Genomic DNA, 16,908 nt, shown 5'->3' on the forward strand with positions numbered 1-16,908 from the left:
CAAAGGAATATACAGCCTGAATGTCTAGAAGTGTTACCCAATGGTGAGATTGGGGAATAGGCTCCCAAAGGAAGTGGTGAAAGCCCCATTGACTGACAGAATAAAAATTAGGTAACAGAGCACAAAATGGAAGGGAACAGCCCCGCACTGAAAAAAAGTGACCATGGCTAACATAAGCCGTCTCTTTCATCTCTGCTTCCTCATTCCGTACGTTAGGCTCCTATGCTGCTGGCCTCTTAAATGAGACTTCCTGGCAGGATAGGCTCAGGAAATGCTAACTTTCACATAACTTAACTTGTACACAACAGTAGTTCACAGTGTATGCATGGATTCTGTCAAGGCCATGCCAGGTACAGGGGCAGCTGTTCACACCAAAGTGGCTAGTTTAGCCTTTACTAGAGTAATATGTTGGCTTCTGTGTTGGGTCAGAGGAGTTTGTACTGTCCTGGGTGCAGTGAAACTAATTTTTAGCCCAGTGAGAAAGACCCCTTTGCCTTACCCATGACCGGAGACAGATTGGATTCACAGGACACTTGCAGTAGGTCCTAGTCCTGTGCGTGCTCTGCTTTTCTAACGCCCATTTATGGGAGGTGCTGGCTACTTGGCTCCTCTCAGAATCAGGCTCTTAGTTCCCAAACATGACCTCTTAGGGCTGATCCTATCTGGCTTTGAGTAGCACTGAAAGCAGAAGCCAGTGGGAGCTGAGGACACTCAGCACTAGACAGGATCCTGGCCTTAATCTGTAAGGGAAAAGTCTGTGTATTCGAAACATCTGAAAAATGCGTCCACCTTTGTATTACTGCAGTCTTCCCAGAAAGCACAATCTCCTCATCTCTTGCTGCCATTTGTGGTTCTGCAGCACCACTGGACTAGGAGCTCTTGTTTCAGATCTGGGGAATGTGTTGATACAGATGTGATTGTGGTGGTGAAAACAAGCAGACACGGAAGAAAACTGACGTTTTCCAAGCAGTTTGGTAGGAGGAAAATTGACCTTTCAACCCTTAGAAGCTGCTACTGCATAAATATTAAAGGCCAAGAAGCCACTGCTGAAGAGCCCAGTGCATGACTTTTTTTAATCCCACTCCCACCTACTCCCACTATTATGGCAGTGGGTCCCAAGGGACCCACGGGATACCAGTCCCACTGCAGGGCTCTGCACTAGTCCCCTGCAGGGCTCTGCACTGCAGCAAGAGTCCAGTGTCCTTTTTAAACACTGGGTGTTCTCCTGTAGGACAGAAGTGATATACCAAGTGTGAGGTCTCCAATTTTGGGAGCCACTACTGAAGACTATATTTTCTGGATGGGATGGGATACATTACATTACATTACATTTGGGCCCCAGCCCTCTTCCCCTAGTCACATTGTTCTCGTCATTCTCTCCTGGATCAGCATCAAACAGCACAGACCCCTGCGTTAAATTCAGGCCTGCCCCACAAATCGGGAAGGGACTTTCCAAGCTGTAGATTTTATGGGTCCTATAAACCCCTCTGGACACATGATGATTTATGATGTCAGCTCTGCCTTAGATACTAGTGACCACAGTAGAACCATAGATGAGGGGTAAGCTGGTAACAGGATTTATGGTGACCCAGCATTGAGTCCACGTAGAATAGGGAAAGCACTTTCATGTTGGAGAGGAGTGGCTAGCAGTAATGTTCTCTGTGGCTAGCTCTGACAGCTAAACTGAGTGTGAGCATGTTAGCGTTTCAGTCCCACCGACTTTTGTCTTCAAATAGCAATACTCTAAAAGTGTTGTATGAAAGGAAAAGCTTTAAGTCCAGGGTTTTGTTGGGGATGTTATATCAAATTCCATTTTTGGGTGTTGGCTGTAAATGTAGGCACAAAGTGCCCTGGTTGCATTCATTCCTTTGCTAAGTGAGCAGCATACTGATCCGCATGTCCTGCACCTGCCCAAGGAACGCTGCCGTTCCTGGAGCTGGCCCTCCTGTTGCACTCTCGCCAAGCCAACCTTCCATGCAAAGCAGCAAAACAAGCAGGAGCTCTTCCAGCCTGCTCACTCTTGGCTGCTGTCCTGACTTCTTACCTTAGTAGCTAGAAGAGCAAGTGAGAAGCTTTGCCACCCAGTTACAGGGTGAATTTGATTTAAATCACTAGTCAGGAAGACTCGATTTAATCATCGTTTTCTCCATAAAAGTGCATTCTTGTTGGTGGTTATAACCTTAATACATATTCTTCACAACTCAGAGATAGATGTAGGTTTCATCTTTAGAAGGTACACACTATACATTTTTAAAGTGATTTTATTTTGAAAACTTTTCAGATTAGTTTTACATCTATATCAGAAAATGAATTATTGTTTGGTTATTTCATTTACCAGAGGTAATTGAAACAGATATTTATGAAGTCATTGGGAGATGAACTATCTCCAATTCAACAGATTAATCATTACTATTTGGAGGATTTTCTTGCCATACTGTATTAGGAAGAGAACATCACTAGACAAACATTTTAAATTGTTTTAGTTAACTAAAACAACAATGTTAAGTATTCTGGATTTTTTTCTTCAACAGCAAACATATAATAGTTTAACAAAAAAGCATATGTCCCTCGCTTCTCACATTTATCTCCAGACTTCTTGTCCAGATCTATTCCGCCCCCAACAATCTTCTATTCGTTGAACTTTTTAAAACTTTGCACTTTTAGAGAGGTAAGAAATTGACTCTGTGTACACAAATTTGCGGAGGGACAATAGAGTTGAGGTCTGTTGTTTCTCACCTCTTTATATTTATTTATTTAAAAAAACCTTTTTGCTGTTAACGAGCATGTTACCTTTGGAGACACAAATCCACAGTTTGAGAACTGCAAAACTAAGCATCTCGGATGGTATCTTCTAGACTGAGTACTGAGTCCCATTGGGTAGGTAGAAAGATTAACCTAAATAATTTCTACAGAAGCCCCTGGAGCTCCATAAGATTGGGTCCCTAATCCATGAACTATTGGAATTCATTTACAAAACTTTTCTTAAACATTACATGAATGTATTGTCTCATACTATAGAATTAGAATTTATAATCCCTATTCCAGGATGAAATATCTTTGAGCTATAATATATCTTAATTAAAACTATCTTTAGATAGGTGTTTTTTCCTCAAAAAGCATTTTATAAAAAAAAAATTTAAATAAAAAAATCTGATTTAAAATTTTTTTTAAAAAAAATCATTGATTTTTATCCACCCTGCCCAGTTACCTCTGGCATCTGGCTTTAGGGAGCAAGCAGCTGAGACTGCAGGAGGTCATGTGAACTGATCAAGGTCTCAGTGGGTCAGAATCTGCCTGCTTCTAACCACTGGATCCTGTAGCCTCCTGAGTGCTTTCAGTGCTCAGCCAGTGGATGAGTGAGGGTCCAGCACTATGGCAAAGCCCTAATAAAATGTGGGATCTCTCTTCTTTTCCAGCTGAACTGTCTCAAGCAGTGAACAGTAGTATGGGCTTAACAAAGCCTTCCCCGCCCCTACCACCCAAGAGAGGCATTCCATCTAACATGGCACCCTCACTGGAGTCAACTGCTGCCTCGAAACCACCAAGTGATAGGGTAGTGACAGCTACTCGTCCCGCATCGATACCAGTGCATATCACCGTGTCTCACCCGCCACCGTCGCCTTCTCCGCCATTGCCCAGCCACATACCTCCCGAGCCCCCGCGCACGCCCCTGCCTGCCTCCAGCCCTGTGACGGAACCCCAGCTCTCCCTGGAACTGCCCAAGGAGACCCCTACACAGGAAGATCTCAGGTCACTGGAAGTGCCCAAGTGGGCGGCAGAGCAGGGGTTCGGAGAACCTCACTTGCCAATGCGGCTGCTCCAAATCCCACTGCACATCCGGATCCAGCAGGCGCTGACGAGCCCCCTGCCAGTTACCCCACCTGCAGAGGGGTCGCACAGGGCTCACTCGCTGCTCTTTGAAAGTGACAGCCCCTACGAGGACAACAGCACCCTGGGCCGGGCCAGGTCGCTGCCGGTCACCATCGAGATGCTGAAAGTGTGAGTGCAGACTCTGTGCATGCAGGAGCACTGACGGGTAGGGGGATAGCCGGGCACACAGCAGCCTGCACTGTGGTGTGGGAACGCTGCGCTCCACGTCCTAGAGCAAGACCTATGATTGTGGAAAGTGCCACGGGAATTGAGTGTTTGGAGAAATGATCATCACCTTGGTACGCTAGGCAGGAAAAGCAAAAACAGTTCAGAGGAATCTAGGTATTTAATTGCACTGACGAGACAAAGTGAGATCCTCAGTTTCTTCATTCAGCCATGACCTGCTTCTGATGACCTAGAGCAGGGGTGGGCAAACTACGGCCCACGGGCTGGATCTCGCCCCTCAGGGCTTTGGATCCGGCCCATGGGATTGCCACCCCCATGGCATGGCCGGCACCATGTCCCTGCGGCCCAGGATGGGGGTCGGGGGCAGAAGGCTCCCCGTGCTTCCTTCACCTTTGGGTTCCACACCCGAAGCTCCCATTGGCTGCAGTTCCCTGTTCCCGGCCGATGGGAGCTTCGGGTGTGGAACCCATAGGTGAGGGCAGTGCGCGGAGCCCTCTACCCCTCTCCTAGGGGCAGCAGAGACATGGTGCTGGCCGCTTCCAGGAGTGGCGCGGGGCCAAGGCAGGCAGGGAGCCTGTCTCAGCCCCGCTGCACACTGCTGCCACCCCGGAGCCACACCAGGTAAGCGGTGCTGGGCTGGAGCCCGCAGCCCGAATCCCTCCTGCACCTCACACCCCAACCTCCTGCCCTGAGTGCCCTCCTGCACCCCAACCCCCTGCCCCAGCCCTACATTCATGGCCCTGAATGCAATTTCCACACCCAGATGTGGCCCTCGGGCCAAAAAGTTTGCCCACCCCTGGCCTAGAGAGACTGCTTGGAATTTGATGTGGTCATTCCCATCTCCCCACCCCCCCCACACACTCTGCTTGGGTTTGGCAGCAGGTTTGAACCCTGAAACCCCAAATGGGGTTGGCTGGTGATTAGAGGGTGACGGGGTTAGCCCCAAGTGCCTCAGACATCTCATGCATCTCCTTGAATTGGTGCTTGCTGAGCCCGGAGTCCTTCCGACTCTTCAGGAAGGAGGGATGAGGCAGGGATTGCAGCACGGGCCTTTGAGCAGAGCTCCTTCAACCTGCCACTGTTTTGGACTTGCCACAAAGCACCGAAGGAAGCTTCTTGACTTGGGCTCTTTAACCCCCTAAGTCCCGTAAATTCATTTGAAAATCCCACCCGCAATCTCTGTCTCAGTTGCTGCAATTCATGAATGTTTAAAGCATGTTGACATCCCTGGAGGGAAGGTGCCACAGGAGGGTAAGGAAATCTAAGTACTCTTGCTCGTAGTTCAGCAGGGCTTCCATGAAAGAGTGTGGGGGTAAAAGGGGGGCAGCAGCCGCAGGCAAACAGCCACTGACTAGGAAGGGGTTACAGCGCTTGTGACCTGCCTTCCATAGAGAGGCTTCAGTTTAAATTGTCGCTGGGGCTGGGGATGGAACAAATCCCTGACCTCAGAGTGAATCATTGTCATTTTTAAAATCAATAATAATTGTGCGCGTTTTGTTAGTCCAGATGATGATGAAGAGGAGGAAGCAGACCAGGAGGGCGAACGGAGTTCAGGTCCTCACGTTTACATTGGAGATGCACCATCTGTCACAATCATTCCTAGGCTAATGCCACAGCCCCTGCAGGAGGAAGAGGAGGGGACGAGTGATTCGGACTCGGAGGGACCCATCCTGTATAAGGATGAGGAAGATGAAGAGGATGATGAAAGCCATAACAGTAAGGTTTCACCGTTGGGAGGCCAGCTTTACTCCTACACACACAACTGCACTTAGCCACGTCAAGAGCCACACCAAAAGTTTGGTCCGTACAGTGTCCCAAAGTGTTAGCCTCTTTGCTTCCTCACAGGCTACTTATCCACAATGTGGGAAGTAATGCATCCTGGAAAACATAATCCCAACTGTCCATACAAAATGATGATGACTGTTACCACTCAAGAAAGAGTTCTTGGAGTCATCGTGACTTTTCTGAAAACATCCACTCAATGTGCAGCGGCAGTCAAAAAAAGCTAACAATGTCAGGAACCATTAAGAAAGGGATAGATAACAAGACAGAAAATACCATAATCCCACTAATTTATGGTATGCCCACACCTTGAGTACTGTGTGCAGTTCTGGTTGCCCCTTCTCAAAAAAGATACAATTTGGAATTGGAAAAGGTACAGAGAAAGGCAACAAAAATGATTTAAGGGAGTGGAACAGCTTCTATATGACAAGAGATTGGTGCAGGCCACTTTAGAAAAGAGACAACTAAGCCAGGGGAGGGGGAAATGATAGAGGTCTATAAAATCACGAATGGTGTGGAGAAAGTGAATAGGGAAGTGTTGGTTAGCCCTTCACTTAACACAAGAACCAGGGTTCACCCAATGAAATTAATAGGCAGCAGGTATAAAACAAACATAAAGAAGCACCTCTTCACACAACACACAGTCAACCTGTGGAACTTGTTGCCAGTGGATATTCTGAAGGCCAAAAGTATAACTGGGTTTAAAAAAAAAAAAAGTTAGATATGTTCATGGAAGATCAGTCCATCAATGGCTATTAACCAAGATGGTCAGAGATGCAACACCATGCTCTGGGTGTCCCTAAGCCTCTGACTGCCAGAAGCTGGGACTGGACAACAGAGGATGTATCACTTGATAATTGCCCTGTTCTGTTCATTCCCTATGAAGCATCTGGCACCAGCCACTGTCAGAACACAGGATACTGGGCTAGATGGACCATTGGTCTGACCCAGTATGGCCGTTCTTGTGTTATGTTCCCACCTGCCTACACTCCCTCAAATACCCCAACTGCCAACCAGCCCATGTACATCCCTGCCTGATGGGGAAAATTCCAGCAGGGGATGCCACCAAAATAGTAACCACACATCCTTCCAGCTCCCTCTCTAGACAGGATGGTGTTACTCCTTTTACCATGCTGCAGGCTGTACTGTAGCTGCATGACCTTAGTGACATTCAGCTCCTGCCAACAGAGGAGCTGTGGTACTTGACCATTGTGTGTGTGATGCCGGGCTGGCCTGTGGATCCAGCTGCTTTTTTACAGCGTGGGAGCACTCCTGTCTTTACTCATGCAAGGATCCCTTCTTCCCTTTCCCACAGGCGCTCTAGCTAACAAGGTGAAGAGGAAAGATACATTGGCCATGAAACTGGGCAACATGGCCACGCAGCAGGAGCTGGAGGAAAAGAATGCTTTCCCTCGGAAAAGCAAGGAGGAGTGGAATGAAATTCGGCAACAGATTGGGACAGCATTGATCAGGTACAAAATGCAGAGGAAAAGAAAAATCCTCTGTCTTCGGCATAACTAAGGGTGAGCCAAGAAATCTGCTTGCCTGAAATGTAGCAACAAGGAGGCTTTTTCTCTGCTGCGTTGGGGCTGGGGTGCTAGGCTTGCGTGTCATTTCCCTCTGAAGTATTGTAAAGACAAGAAGCTTACATTTCATGCAGGACAGTTTCCACTGTTCGGGAGGGAAGCCATTTGAGCTGGAAGAGCCAACTCTTCCTACCCCCATAGCCTGTCAGACTTCTCATTTCCTGAGTTGAAGTGTGCTGTTAAAAACAAAGTTCGAGGAGCCACACTGAGCAGTGATGTGAGCAACTTGACAGATGTAATTTGGAAAACAGGTGCAAGTGGCAAGATCATCTAGCTCGCTGTGAGTAGGCATTCTGTGGGACCCTGGGTGACGCTGGTACTGCACTTCCTGAAGTTAGAGGGTGCAGCTCCCTTACCCAAGGGCTGAATCTGGCCTGGGGAGGAGTGGGAATTCTGTGGGTGTAAACTAAAGCAGGGCTGCAAAGTGTCTTGTCCACAGCTGAGTTGGATTCCCTCGTGTCCAGTTGGGATTCCACTGCAATGATGATTCTGGGCTGCTTCAGCCCTTGCTGTGCTGGCAGTTCTAAAAACAGGAATTGCATACGATGTCACAGTACCTGTTGGACAGTAGCCAATACCAAATGTTTCAGAGGCTTCTTTGCTTCCACTCACTGCTCCCTGTTCCTCCTCCTCACCTCAGCCCCTGCGGAGAGAAAGGAGGCAGCCAGATACTTGAACAACCTTGCTGCCTCACCACTGGCCCAGCTCAGCAGCTTCTCACCTTCCTCCGCTCCAGACTGCAGTTGTGCAGTCATTACCAGCCTGGCCAGTGTGGGTGTTCTGCTGCACCCAGACAGCACGAGGCGGCAGGGGAGAGAGGCCCCTGGTTACAGGTGCGCTAAGTGTGGGGTCAGCTTGTGCCACCCAATTGTGCCCCCACTCCTTGGGGTGGAGAAGGAAAAAACAGTGACCTGTTTCCATGTGAGACACATGGCAGCTGTGCCCTGCTTTATCTGACATCCTCACGGGGGCTGTCTTCCTGCTACGCACCAGCCCTCCCACACGTGCAAGTTAACATATCTGAAGCGCCCAACAAATAAAGGTGCATTAGAAGTTATACTGTGAGACAATTTACACCCAACTTTTGACCAGCTTGTCCGTCCTGTGTTCCTTACACCACTGCTGCCTGGCCCAGGCAGCTCCACGGGAGCAGCACCCACTTAGGCCAAGTTCAGTCTAGTGGATTCTGCTGTCTGGGTGAAAAGCTGTGTTAGCAGGTGGAGGGAAGAATTGTCTGGTTTGAGCAGTAATGAAAAAAGGGAGCAAGATGATTAAAGTGAGTATCGTATTAACTCTACTCCCTGCTGCTTCCAAATGAGCATTGGCATCTGTGTGTCCTACAGGAATATGGCTGGGCAAGTGTAATGGTTTTTATCTCCTCTTGTTTAGGCGACTAAGTCAGAGACCAACAGCAGAAGAGCTGGAGCAAAGGAACATACTTCAACGTGAGTAACGACTGCTCTACAGCTCCCAAACCCATAAGTATTGCTGCTTTTTTCCCCCTGTTTCTCAGTTGTAGCATCAGAGGGGTGCAGGGGTAGAATGTATGTCTTCTGCAGTTTTAGAGCAGAGTTCTAGGCCCCTGTTTACTGAGCTAGAGTTAATACACTGTTCTGTATCCCTTCTGTGGGGTACCAGCAAACGCTGACCTGACTGAAGCTTCTTGGACAATAGTATGAACACTCAAGCACAGTTCAAAGGCCCCTGTTCACTAATTTACACCCGAAAGATTGTGAAACACACACGATTTCTTCCCATGATATTTTTAAAGAAAAGCTGTTTTGCTTGGGTGTAAACATTCGACTGCAATATGTGCAGCCCACAGATCACTGCATCATGCTACGGCATAAAACACAGCAGGTGACTATGATCTGTCTAGCTTCGTTGCCCATGATGAATGCAATTAGAGTTAACAGTGTAAATGGTGACAAGAGACAAGACTTAAAATCAACTCTAGAAAACAAAATGTCAGCTTGGAGATGATTTTCAACAGAAATTTCCTTCTCTGTATTGCTCTTTAATCATTAGCATAACTGAAAATTCCTTCCCCCTCGCCCCCAAATATAACACCTATTATAAAATGTAACTTAGGCCCATAGGAGCCAAAGTCACTCAGTGCCTTAGAAAATTTTACCCAGAGTTCTCTGCTAGCCTGGAGAGGGCTCTGGTTAGCTACTGAACCATCCTGAGGTAAGGCCCATTCTGCTATCCTTAGTCTATGGACTGTTTGAGTAAGGATGTCTGACTCAGACCCTAGTGCTCTCAGCATGCCTGGAGTTATTGCAGACAGATGGTAGGAGATGCAGATAGTCCACGGATATGAAAAGCTGGTTTTCCGTGTTCAGCTCTTGACAGTGGTTTTCAACGAGGCACTGCTTTAAATGAAACATTTTTTTCCCCCTTTGCCAGAAAAAAATGAGGCCGACCGGCAGGCTGAGAAGCGGGAGATTAAACGCCGCCTCACCAGAAAGGTACTGCAGTGCTCCGTTTGGTGTTTTCCATCTCTCTGCTCTGTTGTGGATGGTGGCGGTAGTAAGCACCTAAGAGAACATAGAGGGGTGGGGGAGTCATGAGGCTGCTCTGTGGTTATCCTGAGTGCCCTCTGACTGTAACAAGTTGGGAATCTGTCTGGTCAGTCGAGATATTCCTACTGCACCTATCGCTGGAGTGTCGGAGTTCCACATTAAAACAGCAGCGGCCACGGTTTTCAAACTGGGTGGCCTGAAATCAAGTTCCTAAATAAATGCCTGAGAGAAACTGATGGGAGCCGCAACTGCTTGCAGCCATTATCTTCAGTGGGATTTGTGTCCAGCAGCTCGGGAAAAACAGGCCACTTCTATTTAGATGCTTCTTCTATGCTTAGATGTGGATTTAGGAACCTAACTTTAGGCAGCCAGGTTCGAGAATTGTGAACACTATTTCCAGAATGGGGTGTGAAATGGACAGACTATCCCAGATTCTAATGCTGCTGTCTCCCATATACCAACGGGATTAGCTGTTGATCCCAGATGGGTCTAGCCCACGGGGACAGGGTTAAACTCGTCCCACACTTGTGGCTGGGAAGGAATTTTTACAGAGCATATTAATACGGAACTTAAGTACATGTTGCCATTCCCTGGGGCAGTAGGGAGGAATCATGCATTAGAATCAGGTTAGGAGTGTATCCCACACGGTCAGTTTCCTGTATCTAGGTCCCCCCTTCCATCTGTTCCTGTAGCTCTCATTTGAAATGCCGTCCTGGCCCTGTGTGCCTTTTACACTATAAACACTGCCATAGACTCACTTAACTGATGAGGCAATTATTAACTCTTCATTAAGGACCATACTGGGGTGCTTTTTTGCATCCCACATCAGTGTCTAGTGATCTCTCTTATATGCACAAAAAAGATTGAATGGTGGGGTCTTTGGCCAGAATGCACACTGGTGACAAGTATGGTCGAAGCTGACTTGTCTTCTGTTGCTTTCAGCTTAGTCAAAGGCCTACAGTGGCTGAACTGCAAGCTAGGAAGATCCTGAGGTTTCATGAATATGTGGAAGTGACAGATGCTCAGGACTATGACCGGAGAGCAGATAAGCCGTGGACAAAACTCACACCCGCTGACAAGGTAATGGGGAGAACACTCTTCCCAACCCTTGGAGCCCCATGTTGGATACCCCATGCTCAGGGATATAAGCAAAGTAAACTTGCTCTTCTTCTTTTTGCTTCAACTCTTCCATGTGGTGGGACCCTGGTCTCCCTCCCGTCTCCTGAATGACTCATCCCATCTCCCTAGCCCCATCCTGTTGAGCACCCACCCGCTACCAGCACACCAAGAGTTTCCTGTTCTCTACACACAAGGCCTGTTTGGGCTCCATGCTGCTTTCTCCCAATTCCCAGCCCAACCTCCCTCTTTTTGCTCTGGCCTTTGATCTGAAGGAGTGGACAGGAGCCTATAGCAGGAGGAAGCAGGGTACAGATGCTGGGAAGACCCAGGGAAGAGTGGGGGAAGTTCTTGGCAGGCTGAGGCTGGCCTGATCAGGATCACTGCAGGAAAGTCTCAGTCCAGTTCCATGCACCATCATCCCTTAGGAACTGGGCATACCTCAGGGTATCAAGCATCTGGGGATTAGCCAGTATTTTAGGGTTAACCTGAGGCTTTGAGAGGGGTTGTTGAAGAAAAAATGGGGGAGCTGCTGAGTTTGATCTCCAGTACCTCACTTGGGTTATAGCTGTCCGCAAGCTCCCTCTTCAACGGTGAGGAAATTGAGGCTGTGGGTAGTCCTGTCCATTTCAAAACTACATGTGCCCTTCATTTTATTCCTTAAAAGTAGTTGAGATGGTGCGGACCAGCCACAAGCAGATCTGTACATGCAGCACGTCCTGGGTCTATGTAAATCGGTGGTGGTGGGGGGAATAAACAGTGTGGGTGAGCTGAAAGGATTTCTTTCCCCCTCTGTGCAGGCTGCCATCCGAAAGGAACTGAATGAGTTTAAAAGCTCTGAAATGCAAGTCCATGAAGACAGCAAACACTTCACACGGTGAGTGAGACAAGACTCCAGGAGCCCATGTGCTTTGTCTTCGTACAGGCCATAGCTGCTTCTCGTCTTGCTCATAAAGCTGTGCTTTGAGCCTCTTAAGCCAAGAGCAAGTCTGAGCTTCAATATTGAGTAATGGGCTTTAATCCCATCCGGGAGAAATAACCAGATGCAGCTTTCACAGATATTTATCTTCACTTTCTCCGTTGTAGGGGAGCTTCTTGGGTGCACCTGCCTGTAAATGGTGGGCCTGGAGACTGGATAATGGGTTATAGAGCCTTTCACCTGTACATTGTGGGTTCAAATCCCGGTAACTCAATAGTGAGCAAAAGCTGATACACCACTAACCAGCTGTTAACTAGTATGTGAAACAAGTAGCCAGGTGCCCATGTTACAGAAAATACCATCACAATTCCCTCCCACTTGCTCTGCAGTCTCTACATAGAAGTGAATGGAGAATGAAAAGCTGCTCCTCACAGGCTAGAGTTGGGAGTGTGTTGGCTTGGCAGTGCAGGAGAAGTTCTTTCTTTCAGTCCCCACTGGGGTGGATTGTCATACAGGGACCTGAAGTGCCTCTAAAATTCTCACTGAGAGCCCAGTGATTACATACCATCAGTGCGGGGACACTACCAGTTTATTAAAGACCTCCTGATATTTTAACATCCATAACATTTCCTTACAGTTTACCCAAATTCCAGGTGTGACACTGGTTTTACTCTTCTATTTTAGGTTCCACCGGCCATGATCCTCCAGAAGAGGGAATGAGAGAGACCAGAGGAGAGAGGATTGAAAGCGCGTGCTATTTCCATCTACTGGGCAATATAGTGGAGGAGAACCTTGGGGCTCATCCAAGCTTTGCCTTGAAAACATACCCAGAGAAGGGCTCTGAGCTGGGGCACAAGGGGATCCTATCTGAATGTAGCATTTCACTGGAACAAATGCATCTTGAGTGCCATCAGGCTGGAACTGAACACTATACCTCGCATGATACAGCAATACTCCCCAGGGCATCCAGGCATCTCGGCTCACCTTCCTGAGGACCACACCGGCATTGGAACTGAGCTCTCCACTCCTCCCCCAGCTCCCTTTATTGCTCCCGATGAGCCCTGTTCTCCACTGTAAATAGTCCTTACAAACTGGTTGGAACTTTTTGTTTTTCCCTTTTTGGGAAGGGGGAAAAAATAATCTAAGCTCTGATGTTCCAGAGAGCTGGGAAGCGTGTGTATATTTGCTGTGTACAAAGGAAACCTTTTTAAAAAATGCTGACCTGGCAGGAAACTGACATGTGACTATTTTTGGTTTGGCTTGCTTCTTTTTAATGTACTTAATATTCTGAATCACTACTGACCAATGATATGTTGCCCTGGAAGGGAAATTGTATAGATCTTAACAACATATGCTGCATCTTGTAAACTGAATTTTTTATTTTACAAAAACCAAACCCACGAACCTGCTCCTGTGCTAACAGACCTTGTCTTGAGACAATTAAGTCTTGTTTAATGGGAGCTACAGACACAGGAAACAACGGTTGCCTTTTAAAGTTTTGTTTTTAATTTCAGGAAGTTGAGGTATGTAATAAGTTTTCTTTGATTGTGGCTTCCTCTATTTTTTTTTTTTTTTTTAACACTCTCCCGGATCAGGGTGAAACTTGCCTTTTCCTATTCTCATAGCGAAACCTCCTGGAAATTTTAAGAATTACACTGTGGAGAGGAAGAGGTTTTAAAAAGTGACCTTAAAACCAGTCAGTCTTCTGAGAATGTTCTCTTATCAGTTCTTACTGAATGTCTTTAATGTTGACATAAGCTACAGCTGTAGCGATGTGCACGGCACTTGTCCCGTGGGGGTGAAGTGACACTTGGAATGAGGCGGGGGAGATGTTACTCAAGAATATGGGGGATTTGGGATTTTACTGGGGGGTGGAGGGTTCTGTATTGTTGGATCACTGGTGTGTTTTGTTTTGTTGCTTGTTCACTCTCTTTGCTGGAGGTCACTCAGAGCTTGTGCTGACTAGCAGTCGGCATTAGTGTGCTTGAGGTCTGTGCTCATGAATCCTATGTATGTCTGCCTGCCTAGTGTGGAGGCCTTTTCATGTTCTTGGTACTGCCCTTCTTCCATGATGTGCCAAGTATCTGCTGGGTCAGTCCTACGGGGTGTAATGTGGCACCCTCATCTGCTGCCTTCACACCCCAGGAGATCCAGTTAATCTTGTTTCATCTCAGTCATCATACTCTTAGAGCAAGGAGTCACTGGGGATAATTTCTTGTTTCTTCAGATTCCCTCATAGTCCCCAAAAACAATGATTCACAAGCAAGAGGCAAAGATTGAAGTTCCCTTTATAGAAAACAATATGGAACCTGGTGCATTGCACTTCCAGATTGCTTCCCTGATGTACAAAATCTCTCTAGACTAAATGATTGCATTGTATATCTGTCTTCCCGTTGACAAATTTTAATTATTAAATAAAAGTATTTTAGGACTCTTTTTGTAAACAAAACAACTTGTCTTTCATTTTGTGCCACTAACAGGAAGGTGAGAAATAATGGGGACCACTTCAAATCCCTCTTGAGAAGGAGCAATTAAGTTCTGTGCGGTTTTATTCTTTGCAGGTCTGTCAGATGAGACCATGACTAAGGTCCTGTCCACCTTAGACTGAAGATCCTCAGGATATTGTTTGTAAGGATAGGGAATGTTGTTGTCCTAGTGCCTCTGACCAAAATTTCCTCTCACCTGCATTGTACAGCAGACTGTGTACTAGCTGGCTGCTGGCCTCCACCCTCGAGCAATAGCATTTCTGCCATGTTGCTATACAGTAGTTTAAGGCCTTCTGAATCTTAAAGATGAAATACTGTTTTCATAGATATTACGGTAGCTTGTGAGCTGGAGTACACTTGCTTCTGTGCATTTGTATATGAATGGGCCTGGGGAGAACCATTAGGTTAGTGAGGTCCATCTGCTCACAGGATTTAGGGACCTGTTTGAAATTCTGTGGGATGAAGTAGAGACTGATTTCTGCCAGTGCGCCCTTACTCTGAGGCCTGCTGACGTCCTGCTCTTTGGTCTCCACTGCTGACTTTGTCTCAAACCTTTAGGCCTGGTCTACGCTACCCTGTTTTACGCAGCTGGCCCTAGACCAAATGGTGCCCTAGTCGAGGAGCATCTTCGGCACCCCTTCCCCCACCCATTTGTTAAACTTCTGAATAAATTATTTTTTATTGCATTTGTAGCCCATTTCATGACTTCGATGCACGATTTGCAGGCATGATTTTAGTCCTGTCATATAAGACGATAAATTTGCACACTAGGATCTGTAAACCTGTATTTATTCATGCCATATGTAAGCAACTAAAACTAGTTTCCTCTAAGATAGTCGTCTCCAAAGTGGGATGTGCAAGTCTATCGATTGTGGGGCGCAGCAGGAGTGCCGTTGGGGGGGGGGGGAGCCCTCAGTCCTCCAGCCTGTGGAGGAGCAGGGGCAACCGCGCAGCCAGCGGCTGGAAAGAAGCGGCACTTTCCCCTTGAAAGTCGGCCGGAGAGAAGCGGCGCTTTGAAGGGGAAAGCGCCGCTTCTCTCCGGCCGCTGGTTGCACGGCTGCCCCTGCTCCTCCTGAGTCCTCCGGCCTGTGCTCTCAGGGCTGCATTCCGAAAGGGGCTTTAGAGCTGCAGGCCAGGGCCCTAAAGCCCCTGCGGTCCGGGTGGCCCTGCCTGCCGGGGGGGGGCAACGCACAGAATTGCGGCTCTCAGAATCGTGGCCATGTGGGGTGGTGGTGCGCTGCGCAGAGCCACCTGCAAGCCCCCTGCACCAAACAGGAGCTGCCCCAGGTAAGTTCTCTTCACCCCCACCTGCCCCAGCCCTGAGTCTCCTCCTGCACCCCTACCCTGAGCACCCTCCCACCCCCTAACTCCTTCCCAGACCCCGCACCCCTACCCTGAGCGCCCGCTGTATCAGTGTTAAAACAAGATTTTCAAAAATAAAGCATATTCCATCACATTGCTCTCACTAAAAACATTAATTTTTTTTTAGTGAGACCAAAAGTTTTTTGTACCGTTAATAACTAAAATTATTTTAAAATATTGTTTTTCATCTTTATCTCATCGTTTTTTAATTTCTATTTTTTTTATAATTAGTACAGTAATACATGTATGTAATTTATACATAAATATACATACAGTAGGGGTGCGCGCTGAAAAATTTTTTCGGATAGGGGTGCGTGGCCAAAAAAAAGTTTGGAGACCACTGCTCCAAGTCAGTGGTTCTCAACCTGTCTACGGTGGTGGGGCGTATCCCCATCCACTACTACCTGTATGGCCCTGAGGATGTCACGTGCGCCGCAGCTCTGTGCTGATGGGGCCGCGGGCCACACGTGGAGAATCGCCGCTCTAAGGATCCAGAAACTCTAATTTTAAGGATAACTGAACGGTACTAACATCAAGAAGTGCATCAACACTAGGCGGGCCACCCTGAGACAGCCTTGCACGAGCTGACCGCCCGCCGTAGCACGGGAGCCCTGCTTAGCCCCTTCTCTACGGGCGGGGGGCACGGCGGGCCGCGCTCTCGGCGGTTCAAGGGAAGTGTCGTTCTCCGTCCTCCAAGTCTGGAAGGTTCCGTGAGGTTCTGCAAAGGTCCGGAACGTTCTCGGTCAGTGACAAATGAATCCGCAGCTGGAATACCTGAAATATTTGACTTTGGGCTGTTTCCCCTTTTGCCCTTACCGGAAGCAGCCCCCCGAGCCTGGCGCCAGGCTCGGTGATATTAACAAAGGTGCAGATTTCACCTTGCCCAGCATCGTTTTTATTATCCAGCCCCCCCCCCCCCCCCACACACCCACCCAGTAACTGCAACGTATCTGTTTGTCAGCAAGAGTCGGCGGCCACCCCCCGAGGCCCCCAAAACGTTTGTTGGCAGAACCCCTGGCTGAGGCAAAGGGTGACCCCTCCCCCTCTCTGTCTGGGCCTGCCTGCCACTGCCCCCC

At 47.9% G+C, this 16,908-nt stretch overlaps 1 protein-coding gene across 11 annotated transcripts in view; it reads left to right on the forward strand.

The window, feature by feature from the left end:
• The window catches only part of PHACTR4 (phosphatase and actin regulator 4), a 99,853-nt gene extending 85,417 nt beyond the window's left edge, over positions 1–14,436 (forward strand). For all 11 annotated transcript variants that reach the window (XM_073317315.1, XM_073317317.1, XM_073317323.1 and 8 more), the window contains 8 exons: positions 3,417–3,999; positions 5,558–5,772; positions 7,154–7,310; positions 8,814–8,869; positions 9,834–9,895; positions 10,892–11,029; positions 11,866–11,942; positions 12,669–14,436. In XM_073317315.1, the coding sequence (XP_073173416.1) occupies positions 3,417–3,999; positions 5,558–5,772; positions 7,154–7,310; positions 8,814–8,869; positions 9,834–9,895; positions 10,892–11,029; positions 11,866–11,942; positions 12,669–12,684 (1,304 nt within the window). In that variant the 3' untranslated portion in view covers positions 12,685–14,436. The remainder of the gene's footprint in view (positions 1–3,416; positions 4,000–5,557; positions 5,773–7,153; positions 7,311–8,813; positions 8,870–9,833; positions 9,896–10,891; positions 11,030–11,865; positions 11,943–12,668) is intronic.
• Positions 14,437–16,908: the final 2,472 nt, after the last annotated feature.

This window comes from Lepidochelys kempii, chromosome 19 (genome assembly GCF_965140265.1).
Source record: "Lepidochelys kempii isolate rLepKem1 chromosome 19, rLepKem1.hap2, whole genome shotgun sequence".
Lineage (NCBI taxonomy): Eukaryota > Metazoa > Chordata > Testudines > Cheloniidae > Lepidochelys > Lepidochelys kempii.